This window comes from Tachysurus fulvidraco, chromosome 20, assembly GCF_022655615.1.
Source record: "Tachysurus fulvidraco isolate hzauxx_2018 chromosome 20, HZAU_PFXX_2.0, whole genome shotgun sequence".
NCBI lineage: Eukaryota > Metazoa > Chordata > Actinopteri > Siluriformes > Bagridae > Tachysurus > Tachysurus fulvidraco.
Window position 1 is genome coordinate 14,827,825 of NC_062537.1, and position 22,584 is coordinate 14,850,408.

Consider the following 22,584-nt stretch of genomic DNA (forward strand, 5'->3'; position numbering starts at 1 on the left):
TTATTTGGAAATACTTACTTATGAACCTTATACGGTAATGTCATAATGTAATAAGTCATCCTGCATCAGGAAACTAGATGTTCTGCAAATGCAGCTATTTGTACTATACGTATTTACATGACAACATGCGTGTGTGTTTTTAGTTCAGGTCACATTGAAGATGTGAAATGCTGCAAGCATGAAAGCTCTGCAGTCACCTCCATGCACTGTCATCTTCCCACAAAACAGCGTCTAAGCAATAATTAACCGAAGCATGAATCGAATCGAGAACAATAAACTCATCCGAAAGGATATGACGCGTTCATTTACCCTTTCTGCTGCACCAGACTACAGCAGATAAACGCGCTTGTCATAGGAGCGACTTTGCCCTTCACAGGAGTGCGGAAGCGTGTAATGTTCAGGATGTCACCGGTTACCTGTGCACAGCGCGAGGCACCGTGTGTCGCTCCTCCGCCTCCTCAAATAACGGGATCTGTTCTCGGATGCAACGCTTTGAACTCGTCTAGCAGTTCAGCAGTCTGAATGAAGCGTAGTTTTGAGAATCTGGACGCGAGCATGAGCAGAAGGAGAAGCTCATACAATATGAGTGCAGAGACACGAAACGTTCCGCGTGCTCATCTTCTTCCTCGCTCACTCCCTGTGTCGTCTGCCCCCGGCACGCGCGCGCGCCCAATGAATAATGAATACTCTTCGGTGCGCGCGAAGTTTCTGCCCTGTTCTAGAGAGCGGTGTGTGGCGGCGCGCGGGCGGCCTCGTGCTCGGGTTACAGGTGTCGCTATTCAGTTGAGACTCTGGCCCTCATCCTGCTTTTGTCCACTCGGAGAGGAGCTGAACGCGGGCATGTTTGGGTTAGTGGTGGATGCTGGAAAGCGGCTTTTGTTGTATAAACACAAAGAATGTGTGCAACAATTGAGAATGGCGGCGCGTGGAAAATAGCAAACTACACGCGCACCTGCAAAGTTGCAGAGCGTCAATGGCATCTGAAGAATGTTTGCATAATAGTGTCTGGGGAATATGACAGGAAATGTATTATTTCCAAAAAATGTTTTCATGACCCCTGCATTCTCTCTCTCTCTCTCTCTCTCTCTCTCTCTCTCTCTCTCTCTCTCTCTCTCTCTCTCTCTCTCTCTGTCTGTCTGTCTGTCTGTCTGGCCCTCTCTGCCTCTCTCTCTCTCTCTCTCTCTCTCTCTCTCTCTCTCTCTCTCTCTCTCTCTCTCTCTCAGTCTCTGTCTCTGTCTGTCCAGCTCCGACCTCTCTGCCCCCCCCCTGTCTCTCTGGCCCTTTCTCTCTCTCTCTCTCTCTCTCTCTCTCTCTCTCTCTCTCTCTCTCTCTCTCTCTCTCTCTGTGCTACATTCATCTACACCTTTGTCTAAGCCCTTTTCCTTTTTTGAGTGTTTTTCTGTTTTCTGAACTGCATTCCTGATGAACAGCATAATGCTTTATATCTACACACCAAGACCATTGGATACAGAACTGACACACAATAGCCTTATTCACTGACTAAATGCTAATATTAGCTCACCAATCATCATACAGTGCAATGAGGTTATGATAATTATGGTATAATAGGGAAGGAAGCAGGCACACGAAACACTGACCAGATACAAACCAGCAGTTACAGTCAGTGCTCACTGCTGCACTGGTCATAAACAAAAGATATCATTCTGTGACATGCTGTAATAAGATTCCTTTCCTGTTATATTTTTCAGGCATCGACTCACTTTTACAGCATCATTGTTTCTAAGAAACTAGACACCTGGAGCTTTGCAAAATCACACACCTACTACACACTTGATTTATAACAGTCTTATTAGGCCTTCTTAATAAAATTTGCAAAACTAAGCACCTTTTTGTAAGAAGAATAAAAGCAACGGAGCATTTTTGAAAAAAACAATCCGCAGTGCAAACTTGAATGCAGCTGTGACAGATGGCTGTTTGCAGATGGAGTCTGCAGATTAGACTCACCGGTGGGGTGTATGATGATCTCACAGCAGCTCCTGGGAAAAGGCCATTCTCTGCTGTAAGCAATACACAGCGTGCTTTCTCACTTCCTGCAACACAAAGCCAGACTGATCAAGATCATTATTACCATATCAAAGACATCTTTAGGACTTAAATAGTGTATTCACGAGTCAGAGATCATAGCAGATGATCCTGTAAGCATCTACAGCCGAATTAACAAATAATATACTAATAAGTCAAGTTAGTTAGTAACATCATATCATATCATATCATATCATATCATATCATATCATATCATATCATATCATATCATATCATTTAACACAAGTTCCCAACCCTGGTCATGGAGTACTCCATTTACTGGAGTAAAAACCAAAATGTGGGAGAGAAGGTACTTTGGGGACCTACTAATGGAAACCTATTAATCCATCAAAGCTCCAATCAACTTAATTCAAATTACATAATCTGTTCCATGTATCAGTAATATTATATTTATAGAGTATGACAACAATCATGACTTCGCATGGACTTGATGCTCCCATTATGGTCAAATTAATACCCATACTAATGCCAGAGCTTTTGTTTTCATCATTATTGGTGGAACACAATGACACAATCGGCTTGTGTTTAGTGCTCCAAATATCTGTATTCGTATTTGAACTTTTTTGTATTCCTCTTCCTACCTTTAACCTCCTCCACACTTTGGAAACCTTCCAAAAAACTCAAAACAAATGGTGAACCCATTTTTACTATCTGTAATTGTATCTGTTATGAACACATTAAATGTTCACATGAGCACATAAAATTGTATTGTACCGTTACAGTGTTCATACCTATCATTTATACTTTTTGGCTATAACTGATTGCAGTTATTAATAGGTTAATGGCCACATATCGATTAGCAGCAACTCATGATGTGCACATGGGACCTCCCAATAGTAAAATATATAGTCCATCAATGTTCCATACATCCTCAATTTCAATTAGTCTTTTTATGCAAAATCCATACTGCAACATGGTGACAGTCTCACATGGTCTTAGTAATGACTAGCATGTGAGGCTACATGTGTCAAGTATTATTATATGTATGTAGATCAGGAAATGGAAGCTGGAGAAAATGTCAATTAGGGGAGGAATAGTTGTGGGTGAGTTCAGTAACTCCTTATGCTGATAGCAGAACAGCCCACACACACTCATGCAATGAATACTTTCTTCCATTTGATATGTTTGTGCATGCATGTGGATATATTTATGCATTTAAATGTTGCTTTATGCACATGAGTGTAAAATACAATTCGGTGCCAAATAAGCGTGCGGAGAATGTTTTAAATGCAATAAACATAAAATACAAAATAGTGCTTTAATTGAAGTCAAATCTGAAAAAAATGATTTCAAATAAAGTGACTCTAATTATAAGCACAGCATTTCTAGAGTCACACATGGTGCTTGTGAGAAAGCACTTCTACATACACTGATGCATAGCCTTCAATAGGCTGGATCTGCTTAGTCAGCACTCTCGCTCATTCTGCCTTCCAGTGCATTCTCACTGTGCTTACCCAAGCTCAAAGCAGGCGTTTCACAATTTATCAAACATATCAATAATAATCAAACTGCAACTAACTATAGACTGCAGACAGAATCCCATTAGCTGTGATGAACAGACTTCTTATCTGATCATTTTCTCTGAATACAAGGTTTTATTGGAACTGGGAACATAGGCACATTAAATAGTCTGGCTTATGATTCAAACACATTTATAGGCACTAACTAATAATCAAATTCAGTTCCTTAGTAGTTACACAATCAAACTCAAAATGTCACCCTAGTAATTATATTGCCTTTGCAATACATAAGGGGAGATGAGAGGCAGTGAATTACACCGCCATTAAAACTTTAACCTATCTCGGACGATCTTATTGAATTATCTGGGACAAACAAAGAGAATACATTGGGTGAAATCCTCACCTGAATATAAACACAGTTTATCACAATCTTCTATCAAAATGTGATTACACTGTAGCCTGGATCCCATATTACCAGCATTTGTGTTTATTGCAGTTTTTGTTTGCTCTCTAGGCTTCTGGGATTTTTGTTTATTACAATAGTGAGTTGTGATCATAACAAAAAAGTTTTTGTTAGTACATATTGTATGGAGGTGTCAATAATATAATATTTAAATACTCTGGAATATTTAAGGAACATTGAAGAAGGAACAAATTATGAAGTTTTAAATATGAAAAACCTTGTAGCAAAGCAAGGATAGGGAGATATAATAAATGTTAAGCAGTACGATTTATTAGTCTATGGTAAGTGGTGTCTCTATTAGTAAAAGTACTAATGGGAACGTCAGGGAATCGAGTTTCAGCACTAAACTGCCACCTTTTGGGCCCTTGAGAAAGGCCCCTAACCCTCTCTGCTTCAGGGGTGATGTATCATGGCTGACCCTGCGTACTAACCCCAAATTCCTAAGCTGGGATATGCAAATATCCCAGCTTATATGATATGAAAAGAATTTCACTGTACTTTAATCTCTTTGTGCCAAATACAGGCTTCTTCTACATTTACTTTGTTTGGCTGATGGCTGATGGATACAAATGAGTAACTGGGACATGTGAAGAAAAGTGTGAAACTCCATAACCAAGCTTGTGAGCAAACCAAGGACCAAGCAGCTATGACGTGGCAATAATATTTAGTTATGCCAAGGTGCCACTTGATCTCTTACACTATGATGCACAAAATGCAAAAAATGACCAACATTTTCTTGTGGTTTACATGATATGTACTGTAGCAGTAAATTGATATACTGCATTGAACCACATTATAGAAACGCCTTATTTATCAAGCTGGAAAACAAACAAATTTACTCATAAATCTTTTATGCAGACATTTACACAAGGTATTACATGTAAAATCCCGGAAATTTGGAAAAACAGAATTTGGAATATCTGACTCTTGCTCTTGAATTTGTGTGTAAAAGTTTACACAATAAAACTAAATAATGCAAACCTTGTACTGATCACCTTTACTACTAATCACCTAATTTGCATTGATTACTGCATTTTTATATTTGGAATATACTCTCGAGTTTAAATGGATTATTTGTATAAAATGTAAAGCATTTAGCTGACATTCTTTTCCATATCCACAGTACTTTGAAGTCTCTGTTGAAAACATAACCTCATTCTTTGGGAGCGTTCCCAGGGGTCTAAGCTCTAATCTACAAAATTATTCTGGTGGTCCTTTACCTATCACAAAAACCCCTCCTTTCATCTATATTTTAGACTCAGCAGTGGTGGCTCAAGCAAAAAATTCAGTGAGTTGTTGATTGGAAGATTGGAGTTCAAACCCCAGTACTGACATGCTGCCACTGTTGGGTCCTTGCTGAACCACAGCCTATTTGTAAGCAGGACTTGAGACAAAACCGGGTGAGAGCCGCAGGTCTTTACAAGAATTATACATAAATATAGATTCAGGTTAGCGTGAGCAGATTTGAATGCATATTTTTGTAACTGACTACTTAAAGGAACCTTAGTGTGGAAGGCCTCAGGAGTAGCCAGCCTTTGGTATTCAGTAAGGTAAGACGAATGGATGAACTTAGTTTGGCTTGTGCATGCAGTCGGTAGGCAGGAAGAGAACAGCGGAGGCATGTGTGAAGTTAGTGATGTTTAAGGAAGGTGTGAGAGATGCCATTGCCCAAGAATGGAGGAAAAGTGCTAGTAGAGTGCAGTAGTAGTGTTCTGTATTGGAGTGAGTTAGAGAAAGAACCATAGCATAGACGAGAGTAGAAGTGGAAAAAAATGCTGTTTATTTGACTAGTTTTATGATACATGGAAAAGAAAAAAAGCCATTGTTACAGCATTGAACCTGGCAGTCCAGACTGGAGAAATTGTGCAGTAGATTGTGAGTGAGATACACAGAGTGATTATGGTGCTCGTTGTTGTTTTTCTTTCTTTCTTTTTTTTTCTTTTCTTTTTTTTTTTTTAAAGAAAGGTGAAATGGAACAGTTAAAAAGTTACCTTTCAGATTTTACAAAAATACAGCAGAATCTTAGTTAGAAAGCACAACGGTGTCTCATAGATGTACCATGAAGGCTGAGGGTCCACACTCACATGGGATCAGATTGGCAGATTGATGCTGAGCAACCGGATGCTAGATAAAATTTATCTTACTAAGGGTCTGCTGGGGGATAAATAATACTTTTAGCTTTAAAAGAATGAGATGCTCAGGAAGGAGCATCAATGCAATACTATAGGTTTTAAATAATCGTAAAAGGGCATCATCTGAAAACTAGAGCGTGTAAAGGAAACTCACCCTTATTTCAGATCTGTACTTTTAAAATAAAATATTGCTGAACAAAATATTTTTCATCCATACCCATTCTTACATTCTTAACCAGTTCTTTGCTCCTCTGATTCTTTAAAATATACATGAACACATACATGATCTTTCAGTACCGCACTACTCATAGCAGCAATATTAATTAAACAGAGATTAATCTAGCTGTATGTTTCTAAGCCAGAACTTAAACGAAAGCTTAATGATTGTTACATTTGCCAGTGCCTATAATATCTAATATAGGATATAACACACATTTCTATTTTTGACAGATTGCATTAATCATTGCATACTTGTTCTGTTCACACTTCATCCTTCCTTCCACTTTTCTTGGGTGTAATAATATTTGGTGTAACATGCCACAGATATTTGGGTAAATGTTCAAAATGATAATAGCAGGTTAATGTGAAAAACACTGAAATTTTAGTACCTAATTTATTCTGTATTGAACATCTGATTTATGCCCCCCCCCCCCCAAAAAAAAAAAACCCACCTACACTGGGAATACATTTCTTCTTTTCATAAAACAAAATAAAATTCTGTGCATAAACTGGTACAATCAAGTATAACTCAATTACATTGCAAATTTCCATAGAAGCAGCATCTTGTTTAATAATAAAAGCTCTGAAATGCATAATAAATTATTCATTTTAAATTGATATAGATATTTTTTCTAAAAAGATTGAATTACAGTCTTTTTAATATCTCCGTCATTTTTTTTATGCCATATGAAGCAAAAGGGCACAATTTTCTGGGGGTTTGTGATTTCTCTTACAGTGGACAGAGACATAAAAAGGATAATGACAGACACAGCAAAGCCTTGAATATAAGTAAATAAATTAGAAATAAACAATTAGTCCACACCAAGAAGTCTATATGGCATTTAGGTGTGCATTATAAATACAAACTATGCATGTATATATATAACTGTATTGAAATCACTTCTGGAAATACACATTAGCACTCGTTTAGAGTAAAATCTATCTACACAGTTAATGTTATTTCTATGTATTTGTATTTTTTCACTGATTCATGATTTCACGAATAATGATTTTTGGCAATGAGTGATGCTTAGCCATGAATCAATTCTCTGGACTGAAACTACTACAGTACTAAATGCTTGGTAGGTGCTAGACACTGTCACTTGTTTTGAAAGGGTGCTTTTGGATTTCTGTCTGATATAATGCATGCAGTGTAGTCTGGTTGTGCCTCTCTGTTTGCTGGTGAAGGCTTTGGATCATCTGAGATATCCAGAATTCTGAGGACTCTATAACGCAGTTCATTGCAGAACATCAAGTAACTGTATGGTGGTATCTATTATTAGGCTATTATACTAAAGTGCCAGATCTGTCTTGTAAAACTCAGCACCACATGTTATGTGAATCAGGACCATGGCTATTTGTTGTCCCAGTGTATTTGAGCAAATAGCAGTATCTAGCACTTTAGCTCAAATCCAAAGATTGTCATGTTCTTTTTGAGTATTTGTTCGGTTTTCAGTGACCTTTCATTTCAACTAAAAGCATCCAAAAGCAAAAATAGACCTCGTCCCAAACAACCGTGTCCTGAAAAATCTGTCATGTTATGACGGCAGTGCTGCCGGCTTCAATTTAAAAAACCTAAACCTTCCTATGTAAACAGTTGAGAATCAAAGACCACCCAACTTACAGTATGATGGTGAAGATCCAATGTTTCAGTAAGGCCACTGAACAAGATAAGAAAACATACAGATCTACTGCCATATTATATAGATTGACTATAAGAAGCCTCATTAATGATTAATCAGATGCACTTCGACGAACGAGTAAATCTATGCTACTGCATTTCGTAAAGCTATATGAAAGTATCAAAGGTTGATTATTTTCTGCCAAGCTTAAGACAAACCATGTTGATTTTATGCTGATGTTAATATACTGGGTTCTTTCTTCCTCGTTTGTTTTCTGTGCTCCTTCACATTATGGATTTCCTATAGAACAATCTTGTAAATAGTGTTGTATTTTTTTTTGCCCCAAAATTTTGACACAAGCTATGCTATATTCCAGCCCTCCCTTTTCCTTCAAACAACACTCCTTCAACAACCTGCTCTGTGTCCTGAGACCTGGCAAGAGAGAGCCAGTCATTCTGAGGAAAATAGGCCAGAGAAGACAGAGAAGAATGTGCTTTTCTGACATCAGAGAAGTGGAGGTGCTGTTAGTAACAGGGTGAAGGTTTTGCTTTGCTTTTTTTTTTTTTTGTAAAGGAGGCAGAGACTTGGTGCTCTAGAAAAAAGAGTTTTGGCAGAATTGGGAGAAGGAAAGTCACATGACAGTACAGCACTGGCAGCGTTTTTTCTTTTCAGTACCTGTGGGCGGCGGATCCTTGGAGGAACTTTCATCTTGGCCCTCGGAAGACAGTTCGGTGGCCTCGGACACCGGCCGCCCTGAGACAAGGTCGGCGGCATTGCCGTCTACAGTGGAGAGGTCTGTGACAGTCTTCTCACGCAAAGACTTCTCATCATCCTCGTCGATCAGGACAATCTCAGCTTTGATGGTGCCATCGAAACCCAGCAGCTTCTTTGTCTCCTCGTCATCGTCCACACTGTGGTATCCCATGAAAATCATAGTGACAGGCTTGTCGGCTGTGGCCTCGGGTGCCTCCATCACCTCCCCATCGAAGCCTTGACATGCTTGTGGATCATCCCTGTCTACTTGGAACCGTTGTTCTACCTTCATGTCACCATCATGACTGTGCCGCTCTTGTACCACATTTAGATCCGAAGGCATGATGTTTTGCTCTCTGATCTCATGCTTGTTTGGAGTGATTGTCACATGAGTGCCATCAGTTCTGTGGCGAGCATGACCTACACGCTGTATCAGTTCCTCCACTTCGTCTGAGCTCCATGGGTGCACGCCGTTCTCCACTGTGGTGGAACTCCCAGAATGCACCTCATAGATCACCTTACGCCCATCGTCGTAGACCTTGATGCCCCGTTGGTAGGCATCCGCGGGGTTGATACGTGATGTGGACAAGATTTTTGTGTCTCCTGTCTTGTGGTCCTTTTCGACGCTGATCTCCATGGCGAATAATGCTTCAGACATAGGGAAAGTGCAGAGGGGGGTGGGTTAATATTTTCTTAGTATGAATTTAAACTGGTCATGCATTACATCAGTGTAGCAAGCTGTTAAGTCATTAATATATGCCAGTGATGTTAGAATAAGGAATCAGAATTTTTTTTTAAATAAATGTGTACACTTTAAAATTAATCTAGAGGACCTTAAATATAAATATCTGAAAAAAAAATTAATTGATTTTAATTTGTATTTTGAAATAAAAAAAGCATTACTTGTCTATATGTTGTAATTTAATGGTGTATGTGATTTAGCACAGCTAGAAAGCTAGTACCGGTTTATATCATTCTACCTATTATTGATATTAACATGATAATGTTAGAAAATGAAATAAAAGTAACAATAGCAATAATTAAGTAATTAAATAATTAAACAAACAAATAAATAAATAAATAAATTCCATAGACTCTTCCTGAAACTCAAAGCATTGTATTTTGTTTAAATTAAAGCTGACTGTTCAATAAAGTCAGTCCAAACTCTTCCCTTCACATGCAGCTGAGTGTCACACTCATGAGCATCATACCATCATTAATACAAATTTTTGAACCAATCTAAGCTAGCTCTTGACAGCTCACCAAACCTCTAAATGAGGATGTGTTTCTTTAGTGTGCCATGCAAACCTGCCACCACAACCACCATTGCCCCTCTCACACCCCCTACCAAGCACTTACCAGGTGTTCCTGAGTGTTGGTGATCACCCGAAGCAGAGGACCTAGTTTGGGCATTCAACCCTGGAAGCTTGGGAAGCTTGGAACAGGTGGGAATCACTGCATCTGTTGAGCAGAGAACAAAAAACTGATAAAAGTGTATCTGTGTTATCTGAAAGTCCTTTTCCCTTTCCGCCAGGGTTTGCCCCTTTTCCCTCAGGTTCTGCCCTTCCCCTCTTGCTCTGTTGAGTAGCTATCTCTTCCTTTCTCTTCCTCCGGCCTCTCGTCATTTCTCTGCAGCAGGTCGGTGCTTAGGCAGCAAAAGCAGAGTGAGTGAAATAGTGCGAAACAATGCTGCTGCTGCATTGAAGGGATTTTCTGTGAATAGATGGCTTACTGTAAACAAAGTTTAGAGTCAATGACTTGTGTGTGGAGTTCAATAGTCTAGCTGAGGCAGGAGGGAAATGAGCCAAGTGGGCATGGGCAACAGAGAGTGTGTGTGCTTTGTGTTTATGTACTTTGGCATAGTGATAGAAGATCCTTCTACACTATCACATACTCACGATAAAAACTAGGATATGATGCAGATTTGCAGGAATGAAATTTTAAAAACAAATCACACATCATTAGTGTCTATTATTTGTTAGAAATCATTTGTCAAGCATACAGGAAAAAAGTTTTCCTCAAATTTTTTTTTTATCTATTTACAAATGAGTAAATGACCCTCACTTCAACCCAGAAAAGCCACTCAAAGAGACAAACTGAAAAGCCTGACAGGTTTGCTAGATAGATCAGATTTTTGATCAGTGTGGCTGGAAGCACACACTGGACCTGTGAACCCGTACCTCCATCTTGCTGCTGCAGACTCTGCAAAAAAAAAAACAGGAAAGAAGGGCTGAGTTTTTATGGTACAAAACAGATGGACAGCAAACTATGTGGCTTGGAACTTTGATTATGGCCTTGATGAAAATTAAAATACTTCTATTCCATCTCAAGCTAAATAAAGATGGCTGCATATTTTCTCATGAAAACATGTGTATGTGTTTGGGTGTATTTTATGTCAAATGTCTAGTCTGCACAAGGAAAACGGCAACTTTTAAAAGTAAGACAAACTAAACAAACTAAAAGAGACAAAAAGTTATCTTTTGGTTAGTGTGGTTAAGGTTAACGTTAGATCGTATGATAGGCATTGATTAGATGCATTATCATTAAGTGAAATGCACAGATGTGTTTGTGTGTGTGTGTGTGTGTGTGTGTGTGTGTGTGTGTGTGTGTGTGTGTGTGTGTGTGTGTGTGTGTGTGTGTGTGTGTGTGTGTGTGTGTGTGTGTGTGTGTGTGTGTGTGTGTGAGTGTGTGTGTGTGTGTGTGTGTTAATGTCTTACTTTCTGTAAGTCTTCAATAGAGCTCTCTGTTTCACGAAGTCTCTCTCGGAGCACTTGCTCTTTGGCTGAAATTTGTGATTCTTCATTCTCAAGGAGAATTATTTCAGATTCCAGTCTGGAAAAACCCCACAAGAACAATCTAATGTGTTATAAACATCAGTGTAAACAACAGATATCAGACAATAGGCCATGATACATGTCAACAACTAGTCCATATGACTGACTTATTGTCAATTGGACAAGTGGTTTTCATTCAGAGAATTAATGTCTTCCAAAGTTATTCTTGATTCTAGACTAATGTCGTACAGTATGCAGTTGTACAGATGCTATTTTTAATCCCACAACACTGATGAATTCTTGAATCTGATTGGTCAGATGGTGTTGATTAATTTTCTATAACAGCAACTCTGACAACAGGCAATTCAACAGGTTTATAATAAAATGTTATTTTATACTAGCATTATACAGGGACATTTATGGCAGACATTTTACATAGACAGATTAAATCAACATGTATATATGATATACAGACATGTGAGGAGATCTAATTAGTGGTTTTGGAAGGAGTCTCCAGTGTCTTCTCTTTGACACATTGAGAGGTAAAGCAATAATGTTATGTAGTATTCAGTTTAGTTGAGATCCGGGAGAATGTGAAGGTCAAAGCTTATAATTTACATTCATTCAAACAGTCAGTGTCCCTTCTGTCCTGTTGATAAGGGGTAGAGAAGAGGGGTTCTGGAAGAAACCATCATCAGGATAGAAAGGTTTTATTACAGGATTTATTCATTATAGTCAAATTTACCATCTGTTTCTTACTGGTTTGCATGGGGAAGTGGTGGTTAAAGCTAACATGCTAAAATAAAAATGCCAAGTCACCCTGGACAAGGGCATCAGCCGACTGTTGTAAATCTTAAACTATAAAGTCTATTTCTATGCATATTTTTATTCTATTGGCAGATAACAACTTTTTTTTCTAGAAATGAAATAATCTGCTAATAGAACAAATAGAATAAGAATATTTAATAAAGGTATATCTTATCTTATCTTATCTTATCTTATCTTATCTTATCTTATCTTATCTTATCTTATCTTATCTTATCTTATCTTATCTTACTAACCAGTACAAACTACACACAACAACTGGGACCTGACAGCATAGAAATCAGTTGCTTATTCAAATAAAAATTGTATTGTATTGAAAACTGATTCATATCAGATTATTATTGGAACACATTTAAGAGTTGAGAGTCAACAATGCAATGAAGATCATAGCTGAAACAACACTTATTTACACTGAATAGCAAAATGAAGTTGATATATATGTTAATATATGTATTCTCTTTCATTAGAAATGTTAATTGAATGTGCATGAGCAAATCTAAGGTGTGGAAATGGGAATATGTGCTGCCAAATTACTGATCTGAGTGTTTAGTATGCCAGAGCAGTGTCTCTGCACCTTTAGACAAACCACCTCAGGCGATTTTCAGTTCTAGCAGCGTGAAGTGTGATAAAGACCCCAGTTACGAAATCAACCACAACGCTACAAAGCTGATGCTACAAATTTTGTACCAAGTCAAATATTTATGGAGGTTTATAACTGGAAATGAGCATATAAATTAGTCAGACATTGGGATTGTTTCTCCAGTATCATAATAAAGACAACTATGTGGATAGTTGCGGGGTTGGACTGCACACCGACATTCTCAGTCTGAGCTCTTTGATAAATGTGAACTCTAGATTCCTTGCAGTAATCCCACAGTTGGACGGAAAACTGAACGCTCTCAGAATAACAATATTGCTTCATTTTAATTCAATGAGCTGCATGGCCTGTTCACTTGCACTTCACTTCACTTTCACTTCACTTTAACATATTGTAGGGAAATGGAAGAATTTGGCATGATACTATATTGGTCTGGGGAAATTGCAAATATGTCTCTGTATGCTGTAACCTGTACAAATGTTAGAAGCAGATTAGTAGTTAAAGGAAAAATCCATGCTGAATGGTGCACATTAATCTTTAATCTTTGTGTCTGTGATTTATTTTGCAATAAAATTCAGTTTGTTGGGTTTGATGACTTTGATTTTATTTTAAACTTATTTCCATGTTCACTATAAATGTTGATTTCCAACATTACACGCAATGACGTTTGACAAACTGCTGATACCTGTGCCAGTTGGAATGAGACCTTTCTTCATCTGCACCTAAAAAGCTGTTGTAAAAAGTGATGCAGCTGTGCTTTAGTCCTTTAGTCTGTCTGGTAATTAAATTACCACTTCAGCTCAAAAGAAACACATTAACACATTAAATCCAATAAGGCATAAATAGAAATCTGGAACAATTTCTAATAATTTTTTAGCCAGAATCTTTTGAGCAGGGAAGTGATTAGAAGATTGTCTGTTCAAATCTGATGACTGCTATAAACTGTGTTGGAATATAACTTATGTCTGTTGTACTGAACTAAAAAAAATAGTAGCAGTAGCAGTAATAGTAATATAGTAGTAATAATATAGTAGTAATATAGTATTAACAGTGGAACTAGTAGTGGCAGTAGTGGTAGTATTAATAATAGTAGTAGTAATAAATATATCTCTACTGTATATAAATATAATCAGAACAAAGAACCATAAATAAAAATAGTAGCTTAAAAACTTTGTGTGAGCAAACTACAGTCAGCAGAATTAGACTAAATCACTGACATTCCAGTGCTCCATGCCTGAGTTTTTTCTCAATGAAACATGCTACAATGGGTTGCTACATCGACCAACAGGTCATATAGATGCAAAAAAAGAAAGAGATCCATATAACACACACACACACACACACACACACACACACACACACACACACACACACACACACACACACACACACACACACACACACACACACACATTCTTCCTTTTTCCCACTGGACCAGTGACTCCCTTATTCTGAATGCTGGCAGCCAATAAGGAAGGCAGCGGCTGAGGAACCCATACTACCTCCACCCTAGTGAATTTCCTGCTATTGTTAGCATCACTGAGCTTATGTACTTTACAAAAACAAAGGCAGAGGAGCCTTCCCACGATTCCTAACAATCTAATTTTTTTCCCCTTCAAAAAAGAGGCACTAATTGTCTAAGAATACAGATAAATGATTAACATGCTTCAAAATACCGCATTGTCTCTAAATCTTATCACACACACACACACACACACACACACACACACACACACACACACACACACACACACACACACACACACACACACACACACACACACATACACACACACACACACACACACACACACACACACACACACACACACACACACACACACACACACACACACACACACACACACACACACACACAAACACTCCAACCTCTCAACATGATGCCATAGGTTATCATGAAATCTTTAGCAACAAATAACACTGAGCAAGTGATAATGTGATACGACTGCAACCGGATGTATGAAGGGGAACACACTGTAGTGCCCATGCTTCCAGCTGCTTTCTCTCTCACATTTGTTGGAAGCAGATCTCACTCTCTCTCTCTCTCTCTCTCTCTCTCTCTCTCTCTCTCTCTCTCTCTCTCTCTCTCTCTCTCTCTCTCACACACACACACACACACACACACACACACACACACACACACACACACACACACACACACACACACACACACACACACACACACACACACACACACACACAGAATAAGTGCTATAATGAGGAGATTGGAGTGTGTTTATATTTGTCACATTATATCACATCTGTAGTTAATGGCAATTTACACACAATATAAGTATGAAGAAAGGTGTTTAGGGGCCTAATGATGCCTTTAAATCATTGGTTATTGGAAACACAATGGATAAATAGGGATAAAGATTTTCATTTATTTATTGTTTATATTTATAGTTTTAATAATAAAACTCATTGTCCTAAGGCTGTTCTTTTGTTAAGTCATAGTTCATATATTTGATTCATTTTGAAATGACATCTTACATGATGAAGCTTTTTTATGAATGAATAGTTTGGGCAATTCAATAGTGGGTTTGGTCATAAGGCCCAGAAGGAAAAGACTCACCCTGCTAAGTAATTATTTTCCTCCCTGTGAAGTGAAGCTTTTTAAATTTTACTTAAAACCTTTACTGAAGACATTTTAATCACATCTCTATTTAATATATGCTCCTTGATCACTGCATTATTGAACATGATGTCTTGGGTAGTATGAAGCAAGATTTACAAATGTAGAGCAGAGCTGATTTGAAAACAGAACTGAAAAAGCAGTAAATCTCTTACGCCCTCAAGTGGTAAACTGATGCTAATACATCAACATTGCCAGTAGTTTTCAGGAAACACACAATAAAAATAATTCAACAAAAAATACATTACGCACGATAATAAATGTGATTTGATCTGTTATTATTATTATTATTATTATTATTATTATTATTATTATTATTATTATTATTATTATTATTATTAAAATAATATAGGAAGAGTGTATAAAACTTTTAGAAAGTTTTATTTTTTAAAGAATTATTAAAACTTCCAGATTTTATATTTTATATCATATATTTAAATATTGCAAAACATGACTGTACAAATAATTAAGCATTTTAAGCCAAAATTCATAAGATGTTTTAAATTGGGCGGCAAGGACGCAAAGGTTTATACTATGATGCGAAATAAATTTACATTAGAGCATGAAGTAATTGTGATCATTTAATTTCACACAGTGGTACAGAAAAATGCAATGCATTTTCACTTCAATTGCATACCTTCAGTGTAAAACTTAATTAATTGCATGTTGTATTTTTGAAATACTCTGGCCAGGATTCAAGCTCCAGAACTGCCAAGCTGCCACTGTTGGGGCTCTGAGCAAGGCCCTTAACCCAGCTCTAAGTGTGCTGTAACATGGCTGACTTTGTACTCTGACACGAATCTTTAGTGTTGGGATATCCGAAGAAAGAATTTTACTGTGCTGTAATGTGTATGTGATGACAATAATAAAGGCTTCTTCTTCCATATATAATGTAGAGTCTGGTACAAAATAAACATCGTTAACTAATATATATAGTTATATAATATATATATATATATATATATATATATATATATATATATATATATATACATATTAGCGTGATCCAGATCATTAGATTACCTTGGCCTCTAAGAGTTGATACAAACATAACCTCTGAATTGCTAATTCATCAACTGTATGCAATAACAGTGAAACATTCTACTCCTCTTCCTGACTGTAAATGTCATACAGTGCTTCTTTCAGTTCCTCTTTATGTTTTGACTGTGTAGGTTTCACATATTTTCTTTAATAACTATTTCCTGGGTTCAATGTTCTTTTTCATCCAGCAGGGGCTTGTTTTGAAAAAAAAAAAAAAAAGCTCTAAAAGAAAGGTTCCTCTGAGCTGCTAGTGAGAGTGCCTGTGTACTCCATATGCCACTGAGCTCATATCCTAGAGTGGGTGTTTCAGTCTTTGATGCAAACAGCTATTTCATTTTCCATGGAGCACGTAAAGGGCATGAGGCCATCCTTTGCCATTCTCATCTGGCTATAGAGTGCTCCATGACCACTCCTGGCTTCCTGATCTGTTGTTCCAACTTCCTGTCTGCCAGCAGCATTAGTCCCAGCTGTCTCTGATTAGCGGGCACAGTCATTGGGAATAGCCTCCTCCGCATGATGTCATCATCTGGGTTTTAGGGTGAGAAAGTCTCTGGGCTAGACAAGTCTGTCTAAATCAGTGTGGTTTACTCCAACTCCAGGCCAAAATTGAGCAAAACTGGTTTTGGATCAGTAGATGTGTGACTACTATCTGCTTCACCCACGGAGCATTAACCGCTGGGACACAAATAGCAGAGTCAGCCTCTCTTCCCACGACATAACAAGGGTCAGTGCCTTTCCTTTTCAGTTATCCAAAGCTGAGTTCTACAAGGCTCGAGGGATGATATTTAGGGATTTCACTAACAACAACCAGAAGCGATGATTACAGAATCAGTCAGTAAAATAGTCAGTGCAGGAGAAGCCACACAAATTCTTAGCACATTAGATTGGAGAGGAGGAATTTTATATAGAGTGACTTTTCACTCTATTCCAGGAGCTTCATAAGACAACAACTCATACACATAGAGCTGACACTGTTTGTCTTCACTGCGTCTATAATTACATAATGTGTTTTTAAGCAGCCCACCAGTGACTCCCACTTCTGTGAAACAGGTGACATTAAACATGCTACTTCACCATATTAGGGAATCTGCTACCGTTTCACAGCGGTATACACAGAGAGTGAGTCTTAAACACAATAGGTAGAGCTAATATAAACAAGTTTTTTACTTCTGTCCCCACACAGTCAATAGAACGGTCATTTTTTAAGCCATACTGCTCGGCTTAAAAAACCGACAAGCCCTAACTTATTGCTTCTGTTTTTGATAATTAATACAGTCTTTAAGGAAAAGATTCAATTTATCTAGTATGTAGACTGTGTTGTGCCTTTCTGAAAAGTGTTTCTTTTCAAGAACCAAAACTTTAACAGAGGTTAACAGCTTAAAAAATCTACACCTTGTTGACAATTGCAAACAAAACTTTGTTTTAAATAGTCTTAACTAGCTCATCATAGCATATTGCATTACTTTAGCTTCTAGTCAGTAAAGTATCCAGCAAATGAAATTTAAACTTTAAACTATTACATTTATTTTGAATGAACGAGGCAAATAAAGCTGAAACGAGACCGCAACAAGCACTTAATTTAATCTCTCAGATCTTTGTAGAAAAGCATTTCTAAAATAACAAAACAACAAGGCAATTTATTTAATGACATCCACTGTTCCAACCTCAGTGTATTTATTTGTGGTGAAATCTGTCTTATTGTACTGTCTTTTTTTGGGGGACAAACCCTAGCAAACATTTCCTCTGTGTCACGCCAGAGGTTTTCTTTATTTTTCTTCACTACTCCTGAATTGAGCATAAACTTTTCCCTTTCAGCTCAGGAACAGTCAGTTGCCACGTCACATCCAAATATCCAGTGTAAAAATCACTACTTTTAAAATACTTTCACTACTTACAATTCCCATAATAGTAGGTAGTACGTTGGATTACAGGCTAGGAGAATGGAAAATAAGTTGTATCCACTTCATAATATGTAGCCATTTTGCAGATAATGGATTTATCTGCTATGTAAACCCTTAAACCCTTAAAGTATGAACTTGTTCACAGTACTACATAACACCTACACAATCCTTCATGAACTTGAAAAGGGTTTATTGAGTGTCCTAACACAAATCCGTAACAACAACAAAAAAGTCTTTATGAAACCTGTTGGAAAAAAAGTCTTTATAACTGTTTTTGTAGCTTCATGTCATTTAGCAACCAGAGCCTATGTAGCTGTTATGCAGTTCTATAAACACAACTGTTAAATAAATCTTTATTAAAAAAAAAGCGTATTTGGTAATAGCATTAAAACCAATACACAGAGTGAGTACAAATTTTAGAGAAGAAATCTTCAATCTGTGTTTAAAATAGCGTCTTCATCATGGCAGTAAAAATCTTGTGGAATTGCTGGGCCTATCAGCTTAAACCTTTGTTGGAAAGGTGTGTATAGAATTCCATTATCAGTGAAAAGAACTTTGGTACAAATTCAGCACTTCCCACACATATTCCCAAATGGCTAGTCGTCGAGCAATGAGGTCATACCATGTCATAACCCTTTTAACCTCATAATATTTATCATAACCACACAATGCCAATGGATTTCACATATGCTGTAATCATTAAAACTCAACCTCAGATGTATCCTCATCATAAAACCACTTACATAATTGGGATAGGGTGCCAAAATGGAAAACAATAACCTAACTCTTGTTTTTAATGCATTCCATGAAACCAGGAACAGAACGTGCGTCTCGCATTTCCGCACACTATGGAAACCCACATCAACTGATGCTAATGTAGAGCACTAATTAATACAAAGCAGAGAAACCAAAAAATGTGCAACAAGATGCTTTCCCCATGGCTGTATTGGCTTCTGTGGCTCTTTGCACATCATCCTTACACACGTTAAGCCGTGTTTAATGACTACTTGTGAGGCCACGGAGCCTCAAGGTCTCCTCAAGTCAAACATACATAAATGAAAACACATGCAAGCATAATGAGCCCCAATTAGGGCATTTTAGATGCGTTTGACAACCAAACAGCTTCTGTGTTGTTTGAATGTTCACAGTCCTACTAATCTGGGTTTTACTCAAGTCTACTTCATCAGCACTGCACAGATGAGAAGAATGTGCATTTAATAAGCAGATGTAGAAAGGTTTTTCTTTGCCATATGTGTGTTGAGTTGGTATATTCAATCTCTAACTAAAGGGAAAAGGAGACATTATTCTACATTATGAATTGCTAACATAAGCAGTTTTTATATGCTTATACATAAGTACTGTATACATTATATCACCAGTAGGGAAGAAATCCATGCACACTTTGTATGTGTTGCATAAGGGTTTTTCCTTTACAGATATTCAACCAGCCAGATTATATGCTACATGCTATTCTATGATGGAAAATTAATTAAAGAAATAAAAATACTGAAAAAAACTTTTAGGGGTTAATTGATTATTTTTTTTAATAAGTTGAATTTTTTTAATGTTATTAAATTTGAATAAGTTTAAAATTAGATCTCACAAACACAGATTATAGGTCATTCCATTTAGAGTAAAACAACAATATCAGCAATCGGTTTTCTGTAATGGAAAGTACATAAATTTGTTTTAGAGAAAAGTCTGGGCATGTGTCAGAGTTTGTTTTCATACTGTTAATGATTAATAAATGCATTCTAGACATTCCTATGAACTCTATTGTATTTCCATGAATATATCTTATATAATGAGTCAAATTTTTTATTAATGCTTTGAATGTATCTACAGGTCATTGTACATATGGTCTTTATGGAAAGTGCTATGATGTCTTATATGAAAGACATGATAAAGGCATTTTTTTTAACCCTAAACTTTATATACTAAGTTATACTTATTTTACTTTTACTATCACTTCATTGAGATTTTTTTAGTAAAGCTCTTGCTACTGTATGAAGTCATGTCTCTGCATTTATTTTGGTTCTTGGACTCAACCCAGTACTGGCACTGGAGAGAAAAAGTAAAAAAGTCATTGTTGGTGCCCTTGAAACCATGAAACGTTTACTGACATAAAAAAGACATAGCATTACTTATAGATCTGGAGGCTGGCAGATACATATACAAACTATTACTTTTATTATTCATAAAGAAAACAAAAACAAAATAAAAACACCATCTGTTTGGACTTAGGAGAATCAGTTGGAAGGAACCCTGCAATCACATGTTGGGCAACCCGGGCGTTAATGGAATGACGTTATTATTTACCATATGATGTGGAATCTACAGCCCCTTGAGGTTTTCTTAATTAGAAGCCACGTTTACGAGAAAACCAGATCCCAGTTCTGACCAATGGATGCATATAGTAACTACTATGTTTTAGTGAATGGTGACTAAATGGATGCCGTTAGAGGAAATGTAGTCCTAAAATGTACCTACTTTGGCAAAGACTTCTTGAAAATCTTGTTATAAACACATATGTATTTAAAACAGATATAACTACTGCAGCACTGGTGAAAGTAAACATTTAGGTCACATCTGCAAAAATGGCCTTATTATACTATACTTAATAAGTATAAATATTCCGTATGTATACCTCTGAATGGAGTCTTCTAGTTTCTTGGCTTGTAGCTCATCCTGTTCAACCTGTTTCCTGCGTCCCTCGTCTTCCTCTTCAGGCCCTGTTGGAGTACCTTGTAGAAGCCACCTCTCCCTCATGGCCTTGGACTAGAAAATACACAACAACATTTGTTCAGGTTGGTATATCGGACCAGATTTTCATCTTCCTCTTCTATTAATTATTATTATTATTATTATTATTATTATTATTATTATTATTATTATTATTATTATTATTATTATTATTATTATTATTATTATTATTTGTAGTAGTAGTCCTTTTTTTTTTTTTACTGAAATATGACATTGAGTTCCGAGGGGTCTAAGCTCTAAAATTATTCTATCACAGAAACCCCTCCTTTCATCTATATTTTATACTTAGACTGAGCAATGGTGGCTCTGTGTTGTTGATTGGTGGATTGAAATTCAAGCCCCAGCACTGCCAAGCTAGCCCTAACCTCCAAAGTTGGGATATGTGACGAACGAATTTCACTGTGCTGTAATGTATACGTGACAAAAAAAAGGCTTATATCTGCAAACCAGGCTGCTACAGATAATATACGTTATAGTGAGCGGGTCATCTTCAGAGGTTACATTGACAGGTTTTTGTGGTCAGTTTTTCTGCTGGAGTTGTGAAACCCATAAGACCCCTCAACTCCTTATCAGCAGGCCTATTGACGGTCAGCACTGAGAACCCAAGAATGCTCCCTACCATTTCACAACCTGTTGAAGTTATGCAGCAGCAACCAGAGCACAACTTCTGAGATTTCAGGGCTGCCTGCTTGCTGTGTAAGAAGACCCTGGTGGATGGTTTGACCCAAGAAGCAGCGTGAAAGGCTTGCTAAAAGGCTGTTTAAAGTTCAACAAAGCATGTTTGATTTGGACTGTGGTGCTTTTTCATAGTATCTTCCCTTGTATGTTATAATGTAAATTTAAATGTTACAATTATTGCATATTATTGTATGAAAATATTACAGTATAACACTGGCTTTTACAAAGTTTTTTTTTTTTTATGTAGCTGTTCTGCCTATTTGGAGTAATGTGAGAAAAAGGGTATCATCAGCTTAAATGAAAACTAGATTTATTGCACAGATTATCATAACAAATTTCCCGCACAAATGTTATGTGTTATGGATGCACCACCAAAGTAAACTGCTGATCCCCCAAGTATAATTTTATCCCATTAAATATTCAAGTAACATTTAGATTTTTTTAAATTCATTAAATTTGTTATAATGTGTGAGTATATGTACTAACCATCCAGTGAAATGCATGTTTATATTTAGAAATTCAACCAGACTTCGACATGGTTAACAGGACTATCTAATTTCAGTTTCCACTTGCTTTCACTAACAGAAAGCTCCATCTGTGAATTGCAGTCTTTGATGCAATCACCTAGATTGCTA

The 22,584-nt window shown here is 37.1% G+C and overlaps 1 protein-coding gene across 5 annotated transcripts in view; it reads right to left on the reverse strand.

Annotated features, from left to right (window-relative positions):
- Window positions 1-22,584, reverse strand: part of LOC113639317 (A-kinase anchor protein 2) — a 72,151-nt gene that overhangs the window by 29,184 nt on the left and 20,383 nt on the right. For 4 of the 5 annotated variants that reach the window (XM_047804961.1, XM_047804963.1, XM_047804962.1 and 1 more), the window contains 6 exons: window positions 21,156-21,286; window positions 11,431-11,545; window positions 10,894-10,915; window positions 10,073-10,174; window positions 8,636-9,361; window positions 1,966-2,051 (listed from right to left, as the gene is read on the reverse strand). In XM_047804961.1, the coding sequence (XP_047660917.1) occupies window positions 1,966-2,051; window positions 8,636-9,361; window positions 10,073-10,174; window positions 10,894-10,915; window positions 11,431-11,545; window positions 21,156-21,286 (1,182 nt within the window). The remainder of the gene's footprint in view (window positions 1-1,965; window positions 2,052-8,635; window positions 9,362-10,072; window positions 10,175-10,893; window positions 10,916-11,430; window positions 11,546-21,155; window positions 21,287-22,584) is intronic. The other variant, XM_047804964.1, reaches the window with a different exon arrangement.